Below are 19577 nucleotides of genomic sequence, written 5' to 3'. Positions count from 1 at the left end.
TTTTATGATGTTTCGCATCGTATTTTAGTGGCTCGATGGGCGAAGAATAACACTCCCATAGATTGTTTAGCTCACTCTTTACATCTAAGGTATAAGATTTTAAATTATACACTTGATTTCTATTATATATTTATGTTTTAACTTTTGAATGTTGTAGATATTATAGTGATGCATGGTTACTAGAGGATTCTACAAGATGTGCTCCACATAGGGATGGCGAAATTTACAAGAAAGAATGAAATTTTTTCGAAGGTTGTTACCTAATGATGATGAGTATAGCAAAGTCCTTGATGAGTATGCAATGTTTTCAATGAAGAGTGGTCCTTTTGAGGACTTAACAAGCATTTCAAAGATGGCTACTATGGAACCAAAGAATTGGTGGTTAACTTTGGTGCTCAAACTCCTTTTCTCCAGGCTTTGGCTTTTAGATTACTTGGACAATCTAGTTCTTCTTCTTGTGCTGAGCATAATTGGAGTACTTATGCATTTATTCACTCGCTTAAGAGGAACAAGTTGACTACAAGTAGTGCTCAAGACTTGGTTTACATCCATAATAATCTCCGACTTTTGTCAAGGACTCCGAATGATGATGTAAAGATGTGGGATGTTGGGTGGAGATGCTTTTGATTCAATGGAAGATGTAGGGTTTTTTGGAGGTTGTTGGTCTCTCACTAGATGAACCGGATTTTGAAAATAATTTGATTATTGATAATTAATTACTTTTGAAAGATTTAGTACTTTTGGAGTTTACATTTTACATCAATATATATCTATTTTGGAATTTCATTAATATATATGTTTTTTAATATTTTTATATTGCCGTATCCGTATCTTGAATTTCTGAGTTTTGTCGTTTCTTGTTTCCGTTCCGTATCCATTTCTCGTTGCCGTATCCGTTTCCGTGCAACTTAGATGACCATTGCCTTTACATTCCAAAAACAGTTCACAATATTTATCAAGTTTAACTGAGAAATAACTAATAGGAAAATGGTTGAGGTTTTAATACATTAAGTAAGGTTCTTGGCTTAACCGATTAAGTCATCATGAAGTAAAAAAAGAAACAACCTAGTATGGCTGTCCAGATTAAGTACTTGACCTACTAACCTTGGTAAATCAAAAAGAAACATATTGTTAATCTGGAGAGATATATAGTGGTATTTCTTTTTTACTTAATATAAATGGGGGTTAAGTTGAGAGGAGGGTGTCTTCTGTCTTTATCCGATCTCATTTTTTTTAAATGTTATCTATCTTGTTATTAGAAGATATTTAATGAAAACAAGTTATAAGGAATTAAAATTATTGTTGATAACACTTATCCCTATTCTAATAAATAAATAGTTTTAATCTTCATTTGCCAAGTGTCACTCTAATACAACTCATTTCAAAATTCAAATTTACATTTTCTAATTATATGTTAAATTTGAAGTTATAATAACTTTAGAAATTTGATATATCTCTTAATTAATAATTTATTTAAAATGATTTATTTAAAATAATTGATTAATAATTATAAATTTTTATTATAAAAATTTAATTAATTTTATAACTCGTGGTTCCCACGGGTTATAAACTAGTGTGGTATAAAATAAAGACGATAAATGAAAACAAAAAAAATCAGTTATTCATCTATTAATCTTTATGATAATCTACCAAAAAAAATCATCACAGCGTATATTCAAATAGTGTAAAGATATCATGCAATTTAAAATAAAAATAAAAATAATATTCCAACTACCCATTTGATGTAATTCATAAAAAAAATGATGAAAATATCATGCAACACACCCAAATCTCTATTATTTATGTTTGATTGTAATCTCTAAAATCCAATTAGCAAAAACATAATCCTTTGAATTTGGGGAATATTCCATTGATTATTATCATAAACTGAAAATTATTAACGTTAGTCTGTACAATGTCAATTTGTAATGACTCTCAAGTAAACAGTCGATTATTATTTAGCATCACTTCTAGACTGAACACAGAAGAAGGGTAAAATGGTCATATTATCTTATTCAGACTGTTCATCTAGTCCTAATATAAAATGGCTCTTAAGTAAACAGTCCATTATTCAATTAATCCAAAAAAAAAAAAAAACAGTCTTTGTTTATACATCACACTTAGCCACTTACTCCATACATGTATATCATTTATCCATTCCATATATCACCAAACCCCTTAAACTTGTTAAATTTACTAAATTGCCCTTTTTTTTATTCAGGTACAAGTTGGATGCTGTGAGTTGACAGTTGTGGCTCCTAGATTCTTTAAGCTTTCTGATCCTATTACTACTACTCAAATCAGCAAACGCAAACGCCAACAACGCACCAAACCACTTTATGATATATATATATATATATATATATATATATATATATATATATATATATATATATATATATATATATATATATATATATATATATATAATGAACCCAATTCGTGGAGGTTGAGTAGAAGGCCTGATTAGTCGATGTTATTATGTCATTTCCCTTTTTTCCCCTAACACTTGTTTTTGTACATAAATTTGGTTCTTTTGTTTAGTACATAATCTATCAAGCTTGAAAGAGGCTACTTTCGGAAGTATTGGATCTTGATTTATGATAGAATTAGAGCATAGCCACATGCAAAAAGCATCAATATGGAGAAAGAGAAATAAATCTAGCCACTATCAATTATGATTTGACACAAAACAGCCCAAGATTTTATTATATATCATTATTAGCACTCACGTGTTAGATAGTTAGATACTAAAATGAATATCAAGTTTGGTAATTAGAGTTTTTTAAAATTAATTAAAATGTGATTCTATTCAAAACTGTTTGAAAAAAAAAAGTTTTAAACACCACATATAGAATCATAAGGGATTACTAAAGTAAAAAAAAAATGTATCTTAATCGTTGTGTTATCCACTTAGCTTTCTAGCTTACCTGTTGTTTTTTCATTGATATATATATATATATATATATATATATATATATATATATATATATATATTATAACAGGTAAGGATAAAGGAATGAATTAGCTACTAGTTGATTAATGGAAGTATTAGAATCCAAATTATGTTATCATTATAGTTCTATAGAACAATTCGTCTTTGGCCCTATAGCCGCTAGACACACCAAGCAATTGAGTCCCGTTCCCAAAAGAGATGGCGATGGTCAAGGAAGCGGGGTCCGGGGGCAGTTTTAGTTCAAACAACTGATAATTATATTCCCTGAATTCGTGTAACTTAATGTACTGAAGTCTTTTTTGGCAGATATAATAAAAGATTTTTCTTTTGTGTTCGCTCGTGGACGTAGACGATCATTTGATTGTGTGAATCACATTAAATACTATGTCTTATTTTGTTTTGCATTTTTACTTTGTTTTATGGAATTGTTGAATTGTCTCTTGAAGTGTTAAACCCTAAGAGTTTGCATTCTACCCCCTAGCACATACCACTATAGTTATATTATTGTGTCATGTATAGGATCTAACTTGTTATATAAAATAAAACTTTTCGGGGTGTACGTTTTGGTGAAAGTATATTGGATATGGATTGTTAAGGCATTTGGACGCACTGGCCCTGCATTGCTGGACTAAGTGTATGTTGGGCCAAAGTTTTAAAGTATATATTTCTGTTTTATGTTATGGACTTGTAGTATGTCTATGTCTAAATAATTATGGCTTTGAGCAAAAACTCGCACAAAAATATCAATGAAAAATGTTATAATTCAGGTCAATTTGAAAATTTTCGACAAAACCTAGCTAATTGTAGACGTTATGATACTTTCAATACTTTTCAAAATGATAGACGTTATTTGAAGCCCTCCAAGTTCAGGATATGTTGATTTATTATTATTATTATTATTATTATTATTATTATTATTATTATTATTATTATTATTATTTTGAGTTGAGATATGGAGTAATGAATATACAATATGTAAAAAGAATGTGTGTGGGGATTATTAATGATGATGATGATAAATAAAGATGTATACATAACATAGCCCACATGTAACTTTGTGAGAAAATGGTGGGAACAGGTCACTTTGAATGATACATGATATGGGCAAAATGTATCTTTCTTTTTACATCAAATCGCTTTTTTTTATGGGCCTGACCACTAAAGCTTGTATCTGAAATCCAGATAGTGATACCTTGATTACTCATACCTCGTGCATTAAAACTTGTACAATCGATTTTTTGAAATGGGGTTACATTGGGTGTTGTTACACTGTCCATCTGTCCATGCCTAAATAAAAATGTGGACCCGGTTTTTCTTTTTTTAACATCTTTTATCTCCAAAGAAGATGTGGATAGGGTTTTCATTTGAACATGAAAACCTCTTTTAGTTTTGACCCATCATTTTCTTGTCAAAATAGTTTTCCAAATGTATGAGAGATTATTATGCTCACATTATATTTTATTTGTCGAGAAAAGTTAAAAAGGGAAAAATGATTAAACGAAACCAGAATCAGGAAAAAGTTAAAAAATGAATTGTGAGTTAACTTATAGGTATCCTACAAACTAGTTAACACTTTTCTAGTTGATAAATGTCTTTACTACAAGAATAAAACTTTGGTAATTGATTTATCGGTTTAAAGGTATCAAAATCAGAAAGAAAAATAATATATAGAGTATGAGTAAAGATTGATGAAGTTATATACAATGTCTTGGAATATATTTAACATAAGTTAATAACTTTTTTTTGAATGACTAACGTACACATTCTCTAAAATCCTACTCCTAAACTAGTTCTTTTTAACGACACACACTTTCGAAACACCTTGATACTGTTAGGCCAAAAGTCATTTGATTAACATAAGTAATAACTAAATCCAAAAACATACTATTAAATTAAGACTTTCACTATTAGAAAAATGCGTTGGATCCTACAAAAAATTTCCTAAAAAATAAATTCATTGGAAGTTCCTACGCATTTCTAATGGATTTCTTAGAAATTTGCATAAAATGTTAAAAACAGTTTTTTCCTCAGAAGTTCCTACAAATTTCCGAGAGAATTCCTATCAAAGGTGAAAAATGTGTTTGAATGATAGTTGCTTGAAAATCCCTCACATGTTTCTACGTTTATTCGAGGGAAACTTTTGTTGGAGGCATTTACTCGGAATTGGTGTTGGCTTAATTTTTAAAAAATTGCTATTTCTTTTGTGTTTAGAAAAAAATTACATCTGCCTCCATTCGAACTCAGATCAAACACAATATTATTTCCTTCTGTATAGTCCTGTTGAACATCCATTTTTCTACAAAAATGTTTTCCCAGGAAGGTGTTTCCAAAAAAATGAAATGCCTAGGAAAAGTCTATTTCTAAGAAATTTCCTAAGAATGTTTTCCTAGGAACTAGTCTACGTTCAAATGTGGATGAACATCTATTGTGCGGATGTGCAAACAGTGCTACTCTATAAAAATGACTAAGAAAATATGTTGTTTGGTAATGTGAATACGTTGAACCTCACATAATTATTGTCATTATCATATATCACTAATTAAATCGTCTACAATGGTATTATAGATTTTTTTTTTTATGATTATTATCCTGTCAAAATGTTGTTAGAATGTGTTATTAATAATCGTATTTTGTAAGAATGAAAATGAGTGAAAAACGATACATGACAACAAAAATGAATAAGAATTAGTGAGAATATATGATAATGACGATAGTTGTGAGGTTAAACGTATTCACATTATCAAATAACTTATTGTTTTAGTTATTCTCATAGAATAACACTGTCCACACACGTCCCCTCCTTTTTATGATTATTAACAATATATATATCCTAGCCTTCGTAATCACCGTCTTTCACGACTCTAGCCTTTCTCAAACCTGGAAACACAAAAATACAATAGATTTTTTCCATTCCCCTCCTTTTTTTTCTTCCCATTTTTTCTTTCCTTTATTAAACTCAGGAGCACGACATAAAACATATAGTAAGGGGATTTACTATTTCTATCAATATAAGGAGTTGTTTTATCTTTTATTTATAAGACCGGAGAGTATGGGTGGGGAGTTTTCCTCACTTTTTGTGGGCCACACCATCATTTCCTTCACTTTCCTTTCCCTCACTTAAAACCCAAGGAATGGGCTAGAAGCTCCCCTCGCTATTTTTTTAATTTTTTTTAAATATATTTCATACATATATTATACTCATTTTGTAGGTAATTAAAAACCATGAATTTTGCTATATTTTTTTAGTCGGTATATAATTTTATAAATATTAAAAAAGATAAAACCAAAAAAAAAAAAAAAAAAAAAAAACTGGCCAATAGAATGAGAAGAGAGTGTGCGTCACCCCTCCCCCCACCTCTTTCCCGCGGGTTGCTCCCCTCACCCACGGTACGGTGTTCCAGTGAGAAGGAAGTCTTCCCGCTGCATACCCTCCGGCCTAATAGTAATATTCTTAACTTTTTCTTATGATTATTAACAATATGTAACTAACATTTTTGAAATGCTAACAAATGATTATTACCAGTTACTATTATAGGTAAGGAAACATATGTACATTTTTATTATTGGTAATATATATATATATATATATATATATATATATATATATATATATATATATATATATATATATATATATATATATATATATAAGTAGATTGCTTTTGTGCACCATGGGACATATTAATATTATTCGTTCAAATAATGTTGTTTATCATTTTTTGAAGGAAGAGATTGCAGGGATGAATACCCACCGCCTCAAAGACATATTAATTATTTTGATATCTTTCCACGTCAATATATTTAATCCTTGCATGCTTGGTCGATTACATATTTACCATTTAGTCTCGAGAAAAGTTGATTAAAAATCCTAACAAATGGTTTAATATATCAACTGTGACCAAAAAAAGGAATTTAAAATTAGGATTCTTAAAAAGTAGAATCTAACAATTAGCATATAGTATCAACACAGCTAAGTGACAAATCTGTAACATAATATTGAAAGAAGCTGCCTAACATTGCACCCACAAATTATAAATTATAATAAACCGGTCGTTGCATATATATGCATATGTGACTTGTGTATCTTTATATATAATATCATATTATCATACAACTTGTAAACTAACCTGTCTTTACATGCCAAACATATAATAATATGTTCATCGATCAAGGTATCTTGTATTTTTCTAATTTGATGCTTAATGTATAAACTATAGTACGTGTCTCTCCAGCTAGGTTCAAAATAGAAATAAAATAAATCATAGAGTCACATAACTCAATCTAAACCTTTGGAATGTTTTTTCATCCAAAGGCCGAGATTGAATTATCTCTTTTTTTTCTTGGTATAATTTGGTTCTATTTTGAACCTGAACCTGATACTGATACTGTGTTTCTAACGAAATGGAGCAAAAACATCTTTCCAATTAGTAGAAACCATGATTTCAGAGAACGACCATAATCGTGCAGCTTCCTTTCGGTTGCATCCCATTTCCGAATTTGAAGCTTCATTGCAATCAGCAAAATATTTTCCACTCACATTTTCTAGTTTTTCATTTGTTGCAACATAGCATGTAGTTGCAGCAGCCTATATACATACAAAATATTACAAATAAATTGTAACAGATGGCAAGAATTAAAAAATATATAATTTTTTTTAATTAGACAATAAAAATACCTGCGGTATCGTTTTCAACAGCTTTGAAGTCACAAAAAATACGAAATCTGCATGTTTTATATAAGTTTCAGAATTTTGAAAAAAAAAAACTATATTAACAGTGATTTCAAAATATTTAAGATTAAGGGGGTGTTTTCCTTTTTCTTTCCTCCTTAAGTGCTCTAGGTGTGAAGTGATTAATGGATAAATGATATTTGTGTTTGTATAATTAAACAAAGAATGTTTCTTTTAATTATTTTCTTTGGACGAAATGAATATGAAAAAAATAACCATATTATCTTTTTGTCTACAAATTATGCTGAATGATGTGACTATTTCTTTAAGAATAGTTATAAATTGAAATTTTTGTAAATGCTTATATAATTATAGAAATGAATGTCACAAAAGTACCTGTAATGAAACCTTCATGTTCCCTTGTGAGACGAGTTCTCACGATCCCAGGATGTACACAATTCACAGTCACGTTACAATCCATTTCCTGCCACCAAAAATATAATATTTTAATATATATATATATATATATATATATATATATATATATATATATATATATATATATATATATATATATATATATATATATCCAGCGAAACATAAGAATATATAAAGAAAAAAAAAGGAAAGAAAACAAAATTCTGCTTTAATATGGAAATCTCATATTTTAATGGTAATCCAGAAATATATACATATATTTGTACGATTGTAATAATCGAGACAATCTTTATATAGTACCTGTAGTCTGCGAGCAAGTTCCTTGGTGTGCAAAACGTTAGCAAGCTTCGAGATTGCATATGCACGTGTTGCATCGTAGTGACTGTATGCAGATTGACAAAATGACAAAATTAATACACAAAATATAAAGTCAAAATCAAAGTCATTAAATAATAATTGTTATATTTAGAAAAAAAGAAATTCGGTTGTATTCAAATTGGAATAGTTTCTAAAATGTACTTGGTAGTGTAATACCAAAGGTAAAATTATAAATACTGATATTTTCGTCTTTTTAGTGGTCCAGTTAACAAATCATAAATGGTCGTACAATTAAAAGGTGATATAATTTAATTCCATCAATAATAAGTTAAATAATTAGTTGAAAAACATTTATGTTTTGTGTTTAATTCCGTTACATGCTATTAATTTATTTAGGAATGAATTTGAATAATAGTATCTATATTCGTTTTATTTGGTTATAGAATATTCTAGATTGAAATTTCATGCAACAAAGTATTTTATTTCTTCTCGGTTTTTTAAAATAAATACTGTATTCAGTATTGTATGTACCTTTTATCTCGAGTTAATTGACCGAGAGAGCCGATTAGGTCGCCGGAAAACCAGGTATGGATGCCGGACGATACGTTTACTATTCGTCCTTGAATGCCTGTGGATTTCGCCGTTGCTATCATCTTCTTCAGCAACAGTTTCGTTAACAGAAAATGACCTAATTAATTCATGAAGATGCAATTTCTGTTGAATCGTGTCGAATTTTGCTTACACTAACTAAAACAAATATACATCAAATATGCTTTTTATGTGGATGACTAAAAACTTACCTAGATAATTAGTTGCAAACGTCATCTCGATCCCGTCTTCGGATATGCCGTGATCGTGTGCGAATTTACCGGCGTTGTTGCTAACAGATTTCAGTTACTCGATCGTTAGTGTGAATACTTAATTATCGTGTTGTTAGATGAAAGAAATTTAAAGGAATTAACATGAATTTACATGAGGAGGTTCAGAGGCAAATTGAGAGCTTCAAAATCAGAAACGAAGCTTCTCACGGATTTGAGAGAACTAAGATCGAGACGCATAGCGATGATTTTGGAATCAGGAAACTCCGATGTGATACGAGCCTTTGTTTCCTCCGCAGCTTTCAGGTTTCGAGCAGGAATGACGAGACGAGCTCCGCGCTTAGCCAGGACTCGAGCCGTCTCAGCTCCGATTCCCGACGTCGCACCTTGTAAGATCAAAATCCATCTAAATATCAACAAATACTTAACGTAGTAGATTCGATTACTATTATTATTTTTTTAATACTTCATCCGAAGAAAATTAAATAAAAAAGGAGGATTCTCTTTCTCTTTCTCTCCAGTAATGATACGTTAATGATGAGATTGCATGCGGATGCGAATGCGTATGATTAGTTACAATTTACAGATAATGATTACCGGTGATGATGGCGGTGGAGGTGCGTAAATCGACGCAGTTATCGGTGACTTGTTCGGCAGTCGATTTGGAGCCGTAGCCACTCGGTCCGGCTGAGCCGATCAGGTACTTGAGCGTTTCCAGCATTTTTTTTCTTCAAACTTTTTCTTTCGTCGTTTAGACTTTTTATGGCTTTGACAGCGTTTATTGTCCGAATATCATACCAACTTTTTACACACAACACAGAAGAGAGAGAGGGAGAGGGATCGATAGCAGTAAATTGAGTTTGTCAGCGATAAAAAAGAAAGATCGCAGGGGCTATATATAATATAGACCCAGAAATCTCGCAGAGTAGCCCCTTCCCTTACACACTGGATTAAAACGGGAGAGAAGAGAGAATAGAGATGGGAATGAGGAAAGAGACGATGGTCCTTCTCCTGCACCTATATATGTATATGTACCAGATTACTTCTTTGTCTTTTGATACAAAGGTTCGCTTCATTTTCTTTTATATTAAGCTGATGTTTCCCCTGTTTCTTTATTCTTAAACTAGATTATAAAGTGAGATTTTGTTTTTAAAAAAACGTTCATGGTTATTCATAATATAAACATGGTACTTCAATAATAAAAAGGAGAGAAAAAAATATTCAAGATAATATTTCTGAACAATAAAAAAGCCTCGAGCAAAAAGAAACAAATCATAGATTTATTCTTAGATTACTTATCTGAAATTTGAAACTTTTGTTAACTTTTTTTATTTGTGTATCCTTTATCAATTGCTAAATAACTTACAATTGTTTATTTGATTGATTATTATTATTATTATTGTATAGTATTATATGCTCATATGTTGCGTTCATGGATTTATAAGTTTTGATCGATTATTGTTTTAATTTTATTTACAAATCATAATACTTGATACCTTTTTATTATATAATTTCTGTATTTTACCAATTTAGTTGTTTTTTCAAATAGTATTATATGTGTATGATAATGTTTATTATTAGATCATTTCCATTATTTTTGTTAATTGTATTATTTATTTTCATGTTTAGTGTAGGTATCATATATATTGTATAGATAAGGGTCCTTTATGTAATTATCTCATACACTGTATTATTTATACTATGGAATACAATGCAAACCCTACGGGGTACTTTCCACACAAACATGGTATCAAGCAAGGTTATGATCGGCGTCTAGCATACGCTCGATTTTTTTTTCTTCCTGCTGCAACCTCTGTCCAGTAATCTCCATTGATACCACCTACTCTTGCAACCTGTTTTCGCTTCCTGCCTTTCCGCTGCCTCCATTCTTCCTTGTTGGTGTCGCACAAGTGGTTCTACTACAACTCCTCTTCTTGCGGTAAGTCACCTGTTTATTTTTACGTGTTTTTTCTTCCATCTTATTTCTTTGCTTTTCCGGATTTCTAATGAGTACCACTCCAGCCGGTTCTTCCACCACAGCCCCTACCGCTCAACAGTTGGTATACGCGGTAACAAATGTCTATAACCAGTTTAGTTTCAAATTGACTTCTGATGGCTCTAAATATAAACTGTGGTGTCGTATATTTAAAGACATTTGTCAAGGCGCCAAGGTTCTTGGACACATTACTGGAAAATCTAAACCAACAGGTGAAGATGATAAAGACTGGCATTCAATTGATTCTCGTGTGAAATCATGGTTCTACTCGACTTGTGATCCCAATGTGTTGCAGGTTATTACTACTGATAAATGCACTGCAAAGAACTTATGGGATAACCTTCAGGAATTCTTTCTCAATAATAAAATGTCCCGGATGTTGCAACTACAAGAACAGTTTCGTAACACCAAGAAAGGCGCATCCTCTATTCACGATTACTGCCACAATCTCAAACACCTTGCTGATGCTCTACATGATGTTGACTCCGATATATCTGAAGTGGAGCTTGTTATGCAAATTCTTCGTGGTCTACCGCCCTCCTACCAAAGTATTATCGATGTTGTCACGAATACTAAACCGTTCCCATCTTTTTTAGAAGCCAAAAATATGCTTCTACTCCATGAAAATCGTGAAGACAACCACGACATGATGCAAGACCCGACAAACATCACAACAACTGCTCTTTATTCCGTTTCACAACAATCCAGAAAATCAAAAAATAAATGGAACAAAAATCGTAATAATAACCGAGTTTCTTCTAAAGCAGGTACTTCTCCAAGACAAAATTCTCAATTTGCAGGTATAATGGGGTCTCATCCAAGCACTATTGGTCAAACATCTCCACATCAGCAACAATATTTATTTTATGGTCAAAATGGTGGTCCTAACTCTCCTTGGGGATATGTGATGCCCTCAAATGGACAGCCACCATCGCTATATGCTGCTGCCGGCACTTTTCCTGCACACCAGCAAGCCAACATGGCCTAACAAGTACAATTGCCAACCCATTTCTCTACTCAACAGCCCAGCCCTGCATACCCATCGGTCCAGCAACATGCTGCCCTTTTTGGGCAGCCCAATTCCATGCCATTTCGGCCCAACAACCAAGGTTTAGCCTACCAGCAACATAATAATATTTCTCAAGGTCCGGGTTCAACTTCTTCAACACAACCCACAGATTTAGCATCGGTTTTTCAAGCAATGTCCATCCAACCGCCACCGGATAATCAATATTACATGGATACGGGAGCAAGCTCCCACATGAACTTCAACCAAGGTAACATGTTTTCTCTATCACTGTGTAATTCTAAGTCCATCATGGTCGATAATGGTGCTATTATTCCGGTTTCTCACATTGGCCAAACATATCTTCCTTATTCTCATGATAAATTCTTACTTAAAAATGTCCTTGTATCCAATAAAATAATTAAAAGCTTAGTGTATGTGCGTAAATTCACTACTGATAATTGGGTTTCTGTCTCTTTTGGCCCTTTTGGTTTTTCTGTAAAGGATCTTAATACAGATGCCGTCCTACAACGATGCGATAGTGCTGGTGATTTGTACCCGTGCACTCCTTCTTCTGTTCCTACGGTTTCTGCTACAGCTTTTACCACAGTTTCTCTTCCCACATGGCATCGTCGCTTAGGACATCCTGGATCTTCCGTACTCAAGTTTTTGCAGTCTCGTCATTTTATTTCTAGTAGCACTAATAAAGTTCCAATTTGTCATGCTTGTCAACTTGGAAAACATTGTCGCTTACCTTTTTCTTCCTCTTTATCTAAAACTACTCGTGTGTTTGAACTTATTCATTCGGATTTATGGACATCTCCTATTACTAGCTTGAGTGGTTTTAAATATTATATATTGTTTCTCGATGACTTCTCTCATTTTTTATGGGTTTTTCCTCTTCGTGCAAAATCTGAAGTATATTCTGTTTTTTGCAATTTTCGAATGTATGTTAAAAATCAATTTCAAACCGATATTCAATCCTTTCAGTGTGATAACGGTCGAGAATTTAATAATCACTTACTTCTTACATATCTTCAATCCAATGGCATTGCTATTCGTTTCTCTTGTCCATACACGTCCCAACAAAATGGCAAAGCTGAACGCTCCATTCGTTCCATCAATAATATTATCCGTACACTTCTGTTTCAAGCTTCCTTAGCATCTTCATTTTGGACTGAAGCTCTTCTCACTGCTGTTCACACCTTAAATCTGCTTCCCACTACCACTCTATCTTTTAAGACACCTTTTTGAGGTCCTCTTTGGTTTCTTCCCAAAGTATGATCACCTTCGTGTCTTTGGATGTCTGTGTTATCCTAACACATCGTCTACTTCCCCTCACAAACTCTCTCCTCGGTCTACCGCTTGTATTTATCTTGGTCCCGCTCCGGATCACAAGGGATACAAGTGTTTAGAGCTCGTCACTCAATGCATTATCTTATCTCGTCACGTCATATTCAATGAAGATCACTTTCCTTATTCTGATTTTCATCCATCCCCTTCTGAGTCTGACTATAATCACTTCATTCCCGATGATGATCCTCCTTCGACTCTCCCCTTATCCGCAACTACTTACTCCGCTGGTCATGTGGCCTCCATGTCACCACCTTCCTCTCCTACTCCTCCTCCTCCTACTCCTCCTCCACCGCCCAGTCACCCTATGACTACTCGATCGCGAACAGGCTCTCTAAAACCTCGTACTATCCTTAATCTCTCTGCTACCTCTAACATCTCTCCTATCCCCAGATCCACTGCCCAAGCTATGAGTGATCCAAATTGGAAACTCGCTATGGATGTGGAAATGTCAGCTCTAACTGACAATCACACCTGGGATCTTGTTCCACGCCCTCCTACTGCCAACATTGTCAGTTGTCGTTGGCTCTATCGCCATAAGTTTGATTATCACGGTAATCTCGATCGCTACAAAGGGCGCCTTGTAGCTCAGGGATTCTCTCAACAACCAGGTCTAGATTTTGATGACACGTTTAGCCCTGTTGTCAAACCAGCCACCATTCGTACTGTTCTCAGTATTGCTGTCTCTCGTCACTGGCATATTCACCAACTTGATGTCAAAAATGCCTTCCTTCACGGTGACTTAAGTAAAGAGGTATACATGAAACAACCTCCCGGATATGTTCATCCTACTTTCCCTGATCATGTATGTCGTCTTCGGAAGGCCCTATATGGCCTCAAACAAGCTCCTCGTGCGTGGTATCAACGATTCGCGGTATACATCTCTTCTCTTGGATTTATCAGCAGTCGCTCAGACAGTTCCCTTTTCACGTTTCACCATGATTCGGAAACTATCTATCTTCTTCTTTATGTTGATGATATCATCCTTACAGCTTCCAACCCATCCCTCATCACGAGAGTCATTACTCGTCTCTCATCTGAGTTTGCCATGACGAACCTCGGTCCACTGTCCTTTTTTCTCGGAATTTCTGCTACACGCTCGGCAGATAGTCTGTTTCTTTCACAAACGGCATTTGCTAAGGAGATCATATCCCGCGCTGACATGACCTCCTGTAATCCGTGTAGTACTCCCACGGACACCAAACCGAAACTCTCTTTATCCGGGAAACCGGTTTCTGATCCGACCTTATACAGAAGTCTTGTTGGGGTTCTACAATATCTCACTTTTACTCGTCCAGATATTGCATATGCGGTTCAACAAATATGTCTCTTTATGCATGATCCTCGAGAACCGCACTTCTTAGCCCTCAAACGTATTTTGCGTTATCTTCAGGGTACTCTTCATCATGGTCTGTTCATTCGTCTGTCTCATGTCGATCGTTTGGTTTCTTATTCTGATGCAGACTGGGCTGGCCGTCCTTTGACACGTCGGTCTACATCTGGGTTTTGTGTTTATCTTGGTGATAATCTGGTCTCATGGTCTTCAAAACGTCAACATGTTGTGTCTCGGTCTAGCGCTGAAGCTGAGTATCGGGGGGTAGCTAATGTTGTTGCTGAAACTGCTTGGCTCCGTAATCTTCTTCTTGAACTATCTTGCCCTCTGTCTCGTTCTACAGTTGTGTTTTGTGACAATGTGAGTGTCATGTACTTAGCCTCTAACCCAGTTCAGCACCAAAGAACCAAACATGTGGAAATTGACTTACACTTTGTTAGGGAACGCGTTGCCATTGGTCAGGTTCGTGTTTTGCATATTCCATCAGCACATCAATTCGTAGATATCTTTACTAGAGGACTACCTACACAATTATTTCTTGACTTTCGGGACAGTTTAAGCATTAGGGAACCTCCCGCTCAAACTGAGGGGGAGTGTTAATTGTATTATTTATTTTCATGTTTAGTGTAGGTATCATATATATTGTATAGATAAGGGTCCTTTATGTAATTATCTCATACACTGTATTATTTATACTATGGAATACAATGCAAACCCTACGGGGTACTTTCCACACAAACAATTTTGTCTTAGTTTTTTGAAAAGTCTAAAGTTTTTTTTTTAACATAATAATCTATCATTTTCTGTTAAAAAAAATTTACATTGATTTTGACAAAATATTAAATAATCAAGATTTTCTATTAAAAAAAATAAATATAGACTTTTTTAAAAAATTAGAACAAAATAATAAGAATTTCTAACAATAGTCATTTATTATAGATCTATTATTTATTCATTCATATAATATAATTTTCTTTATTACTTGATCTACTATATAATCATAAAATCTTATCTAGATTATATATTATTAGTACATATCTTCGGACTAGAATTATAATTATTTATAACTAGGGTAACCGTAAATTTTCTATTAGAAATGGATTATTTTTTGTAATTTTTTAAACAACGTTGGATTGTTTTTGTAAAAAAAAATAATAATAATACATATGAACATTTTCTGTAAGTTATAAGGGTGTTTTTATAATTTATTTTCTACACAGGAGCAAAAACTACCAAACAGGGACGTTGATTATTCATTTTTCAATTTAAATTGGTATAGTATAACAATTTTCATTTTATATTTGGTTATTTTTAATATATATACAGACATCATAGCTCGTTGTGGTCTAATATATTAATTTCTTCAAGTTCTTAATCACTTCGAATATAGAATCAAAATCATTTATAAAATCTTATTTGTGCAAAAAAAAAATTTACTCATGTTGTATGTAAAAAGTCAAAATTTTCACTGTTGTTAGTCGTGGAAAATAAAAAAAATAAAAAAACGATATGTGGACATAGATTATAATAAAAAACATAATAAATAGTTATTACCAAGGTTTAAAATAAATAATGATGAGGCATTAGTATAAGATTTTTTTTTAAGAAACGATTTTTGCTATAGAAAAAAAAAATTATTGGTTTGCCTTCGTCAGTAAAGGACATGTAGGGGACGAGTAAGACACAAGTGTCAAGAAGCAGGAAGAGGAGAACTTGTGGGATCGCACGTGAGGGGTTTCTAGAGCTTTGCACAGAACGACTTGTCAATTTAAGCCCACTTTAGTGTGTACCTCTTGGGAGACCTATTGCACTTTTTTTCTTGACTTACTCGTAAAAACTTGGAGAACATCTTAGAGGATTTCTTTTTCCAATTATCAAGAAAATACTACAAAGCATGAAAACCGTGTTTGCGAATTAGCGAAACGTCAAACGTGCATCTATCTCATATAAGTCTAATCGATTCGTGAATTTTGTTAACTTATTGTTTAAACTACTTACACCAACTTTACCCATGGTGAATGAGCATTACACCTAGCGAGTAGCGACTCATATAAACATGAGTTAATTTAAACAAATTATAACTGTGGCTGTAGATGGCAATTAGAATTGTGAAAACGATGATTGTTATTTTTGCTATGCTTTTAACCAATTTCCTGAAGGTGGGCCGGATCATTCAGGCTTTTATTACGATGGATCTTTACCGGCTACGATGTCCGATTATACATTTGAAGAAGAGATGGCAAACGTTGAAGAATACGACCGAAAGGATTCGAAAAAGATTCGGTTAGTGAATGTACATCTTTGTATAGTTGAAAGAAACTAGAATGACAGAACGTGACCGCCTTAGAGAAGTTATTACAATTAGACGATAGTTTTTTATCGTGAAAAAGACAATTTAATTGTTACAATTTCCGGACTTGTGGCTCGAAATAGTTAGTTGTTAAGTAATTAAACATCTACTACAAAATATTTATAAGAATTACCTTTTATATAACAAAAAGTGCAAATATATGCACATCATTATTCCCAACGTGCCCACATAATATAAATCATTCACATACGATAATCCTAACAATCTCTAATTATAACTTAATAAAAACAAAAAAGTTTTAGAAATATTTTTGTTAGTTATGAAGATAATTATAACTTAATAAAACAAAAATGTTCATTTAAACATATCTCTAACATACTGTTTTGCTAAAGTTGATTATATAATCTATAAGATGTTTAATTTGAATGAAACTTTTAAAGAGCATTACCTCGTAATCTAATGACATGCAATCATGCATCAAAGAACACAATTATTCAAAGATATGGTTAATTGATTCATTTAAATAACTGCAAATTTTAGTTATGACATTTATGGTGACATATGGCGTAGGGTAGTAAGGGGAGTTTAGTTTATATGAGTCGTGTCTGGCGAAGAATAAATAAGGAGTGGGATGGCAGTAAGAGGATCCAGTGAGATAGTTCATTTCGTAGTCGGAAAATCTTTTCCCTAGATGACTTACATGTGTATATTCCTAGGTTATGGTGTTGCTGGAGTTGTCCAAGTAGTAATGTTGGGTTATTGACCGAGGTGTTGGTGTTACCGGGTAGCAACATTCATCTTCAAAAGGAGTGTTAAACTACAAAAATAAGTCAATGCCCCTAGAGAGAGGGGGATACAACTAAATCGGGTCGTCTAAACGGGACAGAGGCGGCAACATTCATCTGCATAAAGTGCACCGCTTTTAAAAAATAAACCAATATTAAAAGAAATATTAAATAGGAAAAAGTAAAAAGTCAAAATTAGTAATTTCTAAAAATCTGAGGATATTCGTAAAAGCTATAAAATAAGTAATTTCGCACAAAAGATATTGGAGCTACATTTGTCTCCACACACGAGTCCAGTTATAACGTCCCGACTTTTAACCATAAAAATTTTTATTTTTATTTATTCAATTAAATCAAAGTCTAATTACATTATGCGGAAAACATCATGTCAATGAGCGTGTGTACAGTCAAGACTTGTCTTTCTCATGATCCGAAGAAGTACCTGAAAAAATTTATAATCAATTGGATAAGCACAAAGCTTAGCGAGTGTAACATCTGGATCCTCGAGGTATGAAATTCTAAGTAAAATGTATGTTTTGAGCGAGTCACGACGTAAGGGATGCACCATCACGTCGTGACATGGTCGTGTTATGCGGGGAAGTCATTTTTGGTGTCACGGCGTGACCATATATTGGTCACAATGTGGCGACCACCTGTCGACCAAAAACCCTAATTTTTTGGTATTTAAAGGAATGCGAGGGCTAGGGATGGCAAATCGTGTTATCATTTCGTGTTTCTGTCTGACACGACACGACAAGGTTTTGGTAACACGAACACGACACGGCATGATGTCGTGTTTTTATTAACTAACACGAAAACGAACGAATTAAAAAACGACAAACACAACACGACAAGAAAAATATAACATATACTAAAAACTAGTTTATTTAACGAATATTTTATGAAATATAACACGACAAACACGACAAACAAGAAAAACACGATAAAGAAGTGCTAAATCGTGTCAAATTTTGAACACGAACACGACACGAAACGACATCGTGTTTTTTACAGTTAACATGAACACTACACGAACACGAATTTAAATTTTAGTTTCATCCCAATTTCGTTTCGTGTCGTGTATTTTTGCGTGTCGTGTCATAAATTGTCACCCCTAGCGTGGGCTAGAGTTTGCTCACCCTCAGCCTCCCTCACTCTCAAGCCTCGGAAATCCTTAATCCTAATCCCTCTTGGTGATTCTTGGCCTTTTGGTGCACTTGGTAGCTTGAAGAAGAAGAAGAAGAAGAAGAAGAATGTGTTCTAGTAGTGGATTTAGCTAGGAAACCTCATCATCATCATCTTATACTCATTCTGGACCTTTGTAAGTGTCCAAGACTCAAACTTTATTGCCTTATGTTGCTAGATCTACGTTTTTGTCCCATTTTCTTCTTGTTTGAGCAAGCTTGAATGGAAAGGTCCATAAAGTTAGCAACTTTATGGATTCTAAGGGTCCCTTGAGTATTACTTGGTTCAGATCTAGAATTTGGGTGAGTATTGGACACATGCATGCAAGTTTTTGTGATATTTCTTCACTTTTGACCAAGTATGAGATCTAGATCCATTAAGAGCTTGTTTGGACAAAAAGCACCGACCT

General features: G+C 33.3%; 1 protein-coding gene across 1 annotated transcript; it reads right to left on the bottom strand.

The window, feature by feature from the left end:
* Window positions 1-7020: 7020 nt before the first annotated feature.
* Window positions 7021-10276, bottom strand: LOC145165382 (NAD(P)-binding Rossmann-fold superfamily protein). Its single transcript, XM_079084115.1, has 8 exons — window positions 9797-10276; window positions 9354-9585; window positions 9182-9261; window positions 8913-9069; window positions 8364-8445; window positions 8022-8109; window positions 7632-7678; window positions 7021-7541 (listed from the first exon to the last, which is right to left on the bottom strand). The coding sequence occupies exons 1-8, from the start codon at window positions 9918-9920 to the stop codon at window positions 7350-7352; spliced, it is 1002 nt and encodes a 333-aa protein (XP_078940241.1). The 5' UTR covers window positions 9921-10276; the 3' UTR covers window positions 7021-7349.
* Window positions 10277-19577: the final 9301 nt, after the last annotated feature.

This window comes from Lactuca virosa, chromosome 3 (assembly GCF_052849685.1).
Source record: "Lactuca virosa cultivar CGN04683 chromosome 3, Lactuca_virosa_CGN04683_v6, whole genome shotgun sequence".
Classification (NCBI taxonomy): Eukaryota; Viridiplantae; Streptophyta; class Magnoliopsida; order Asterales; family Asteraceae; genus Lactuca; species Lactuca virosa.
This window is presented reverse-complemented; position numbering and strand designations above follow the sequence as displayed.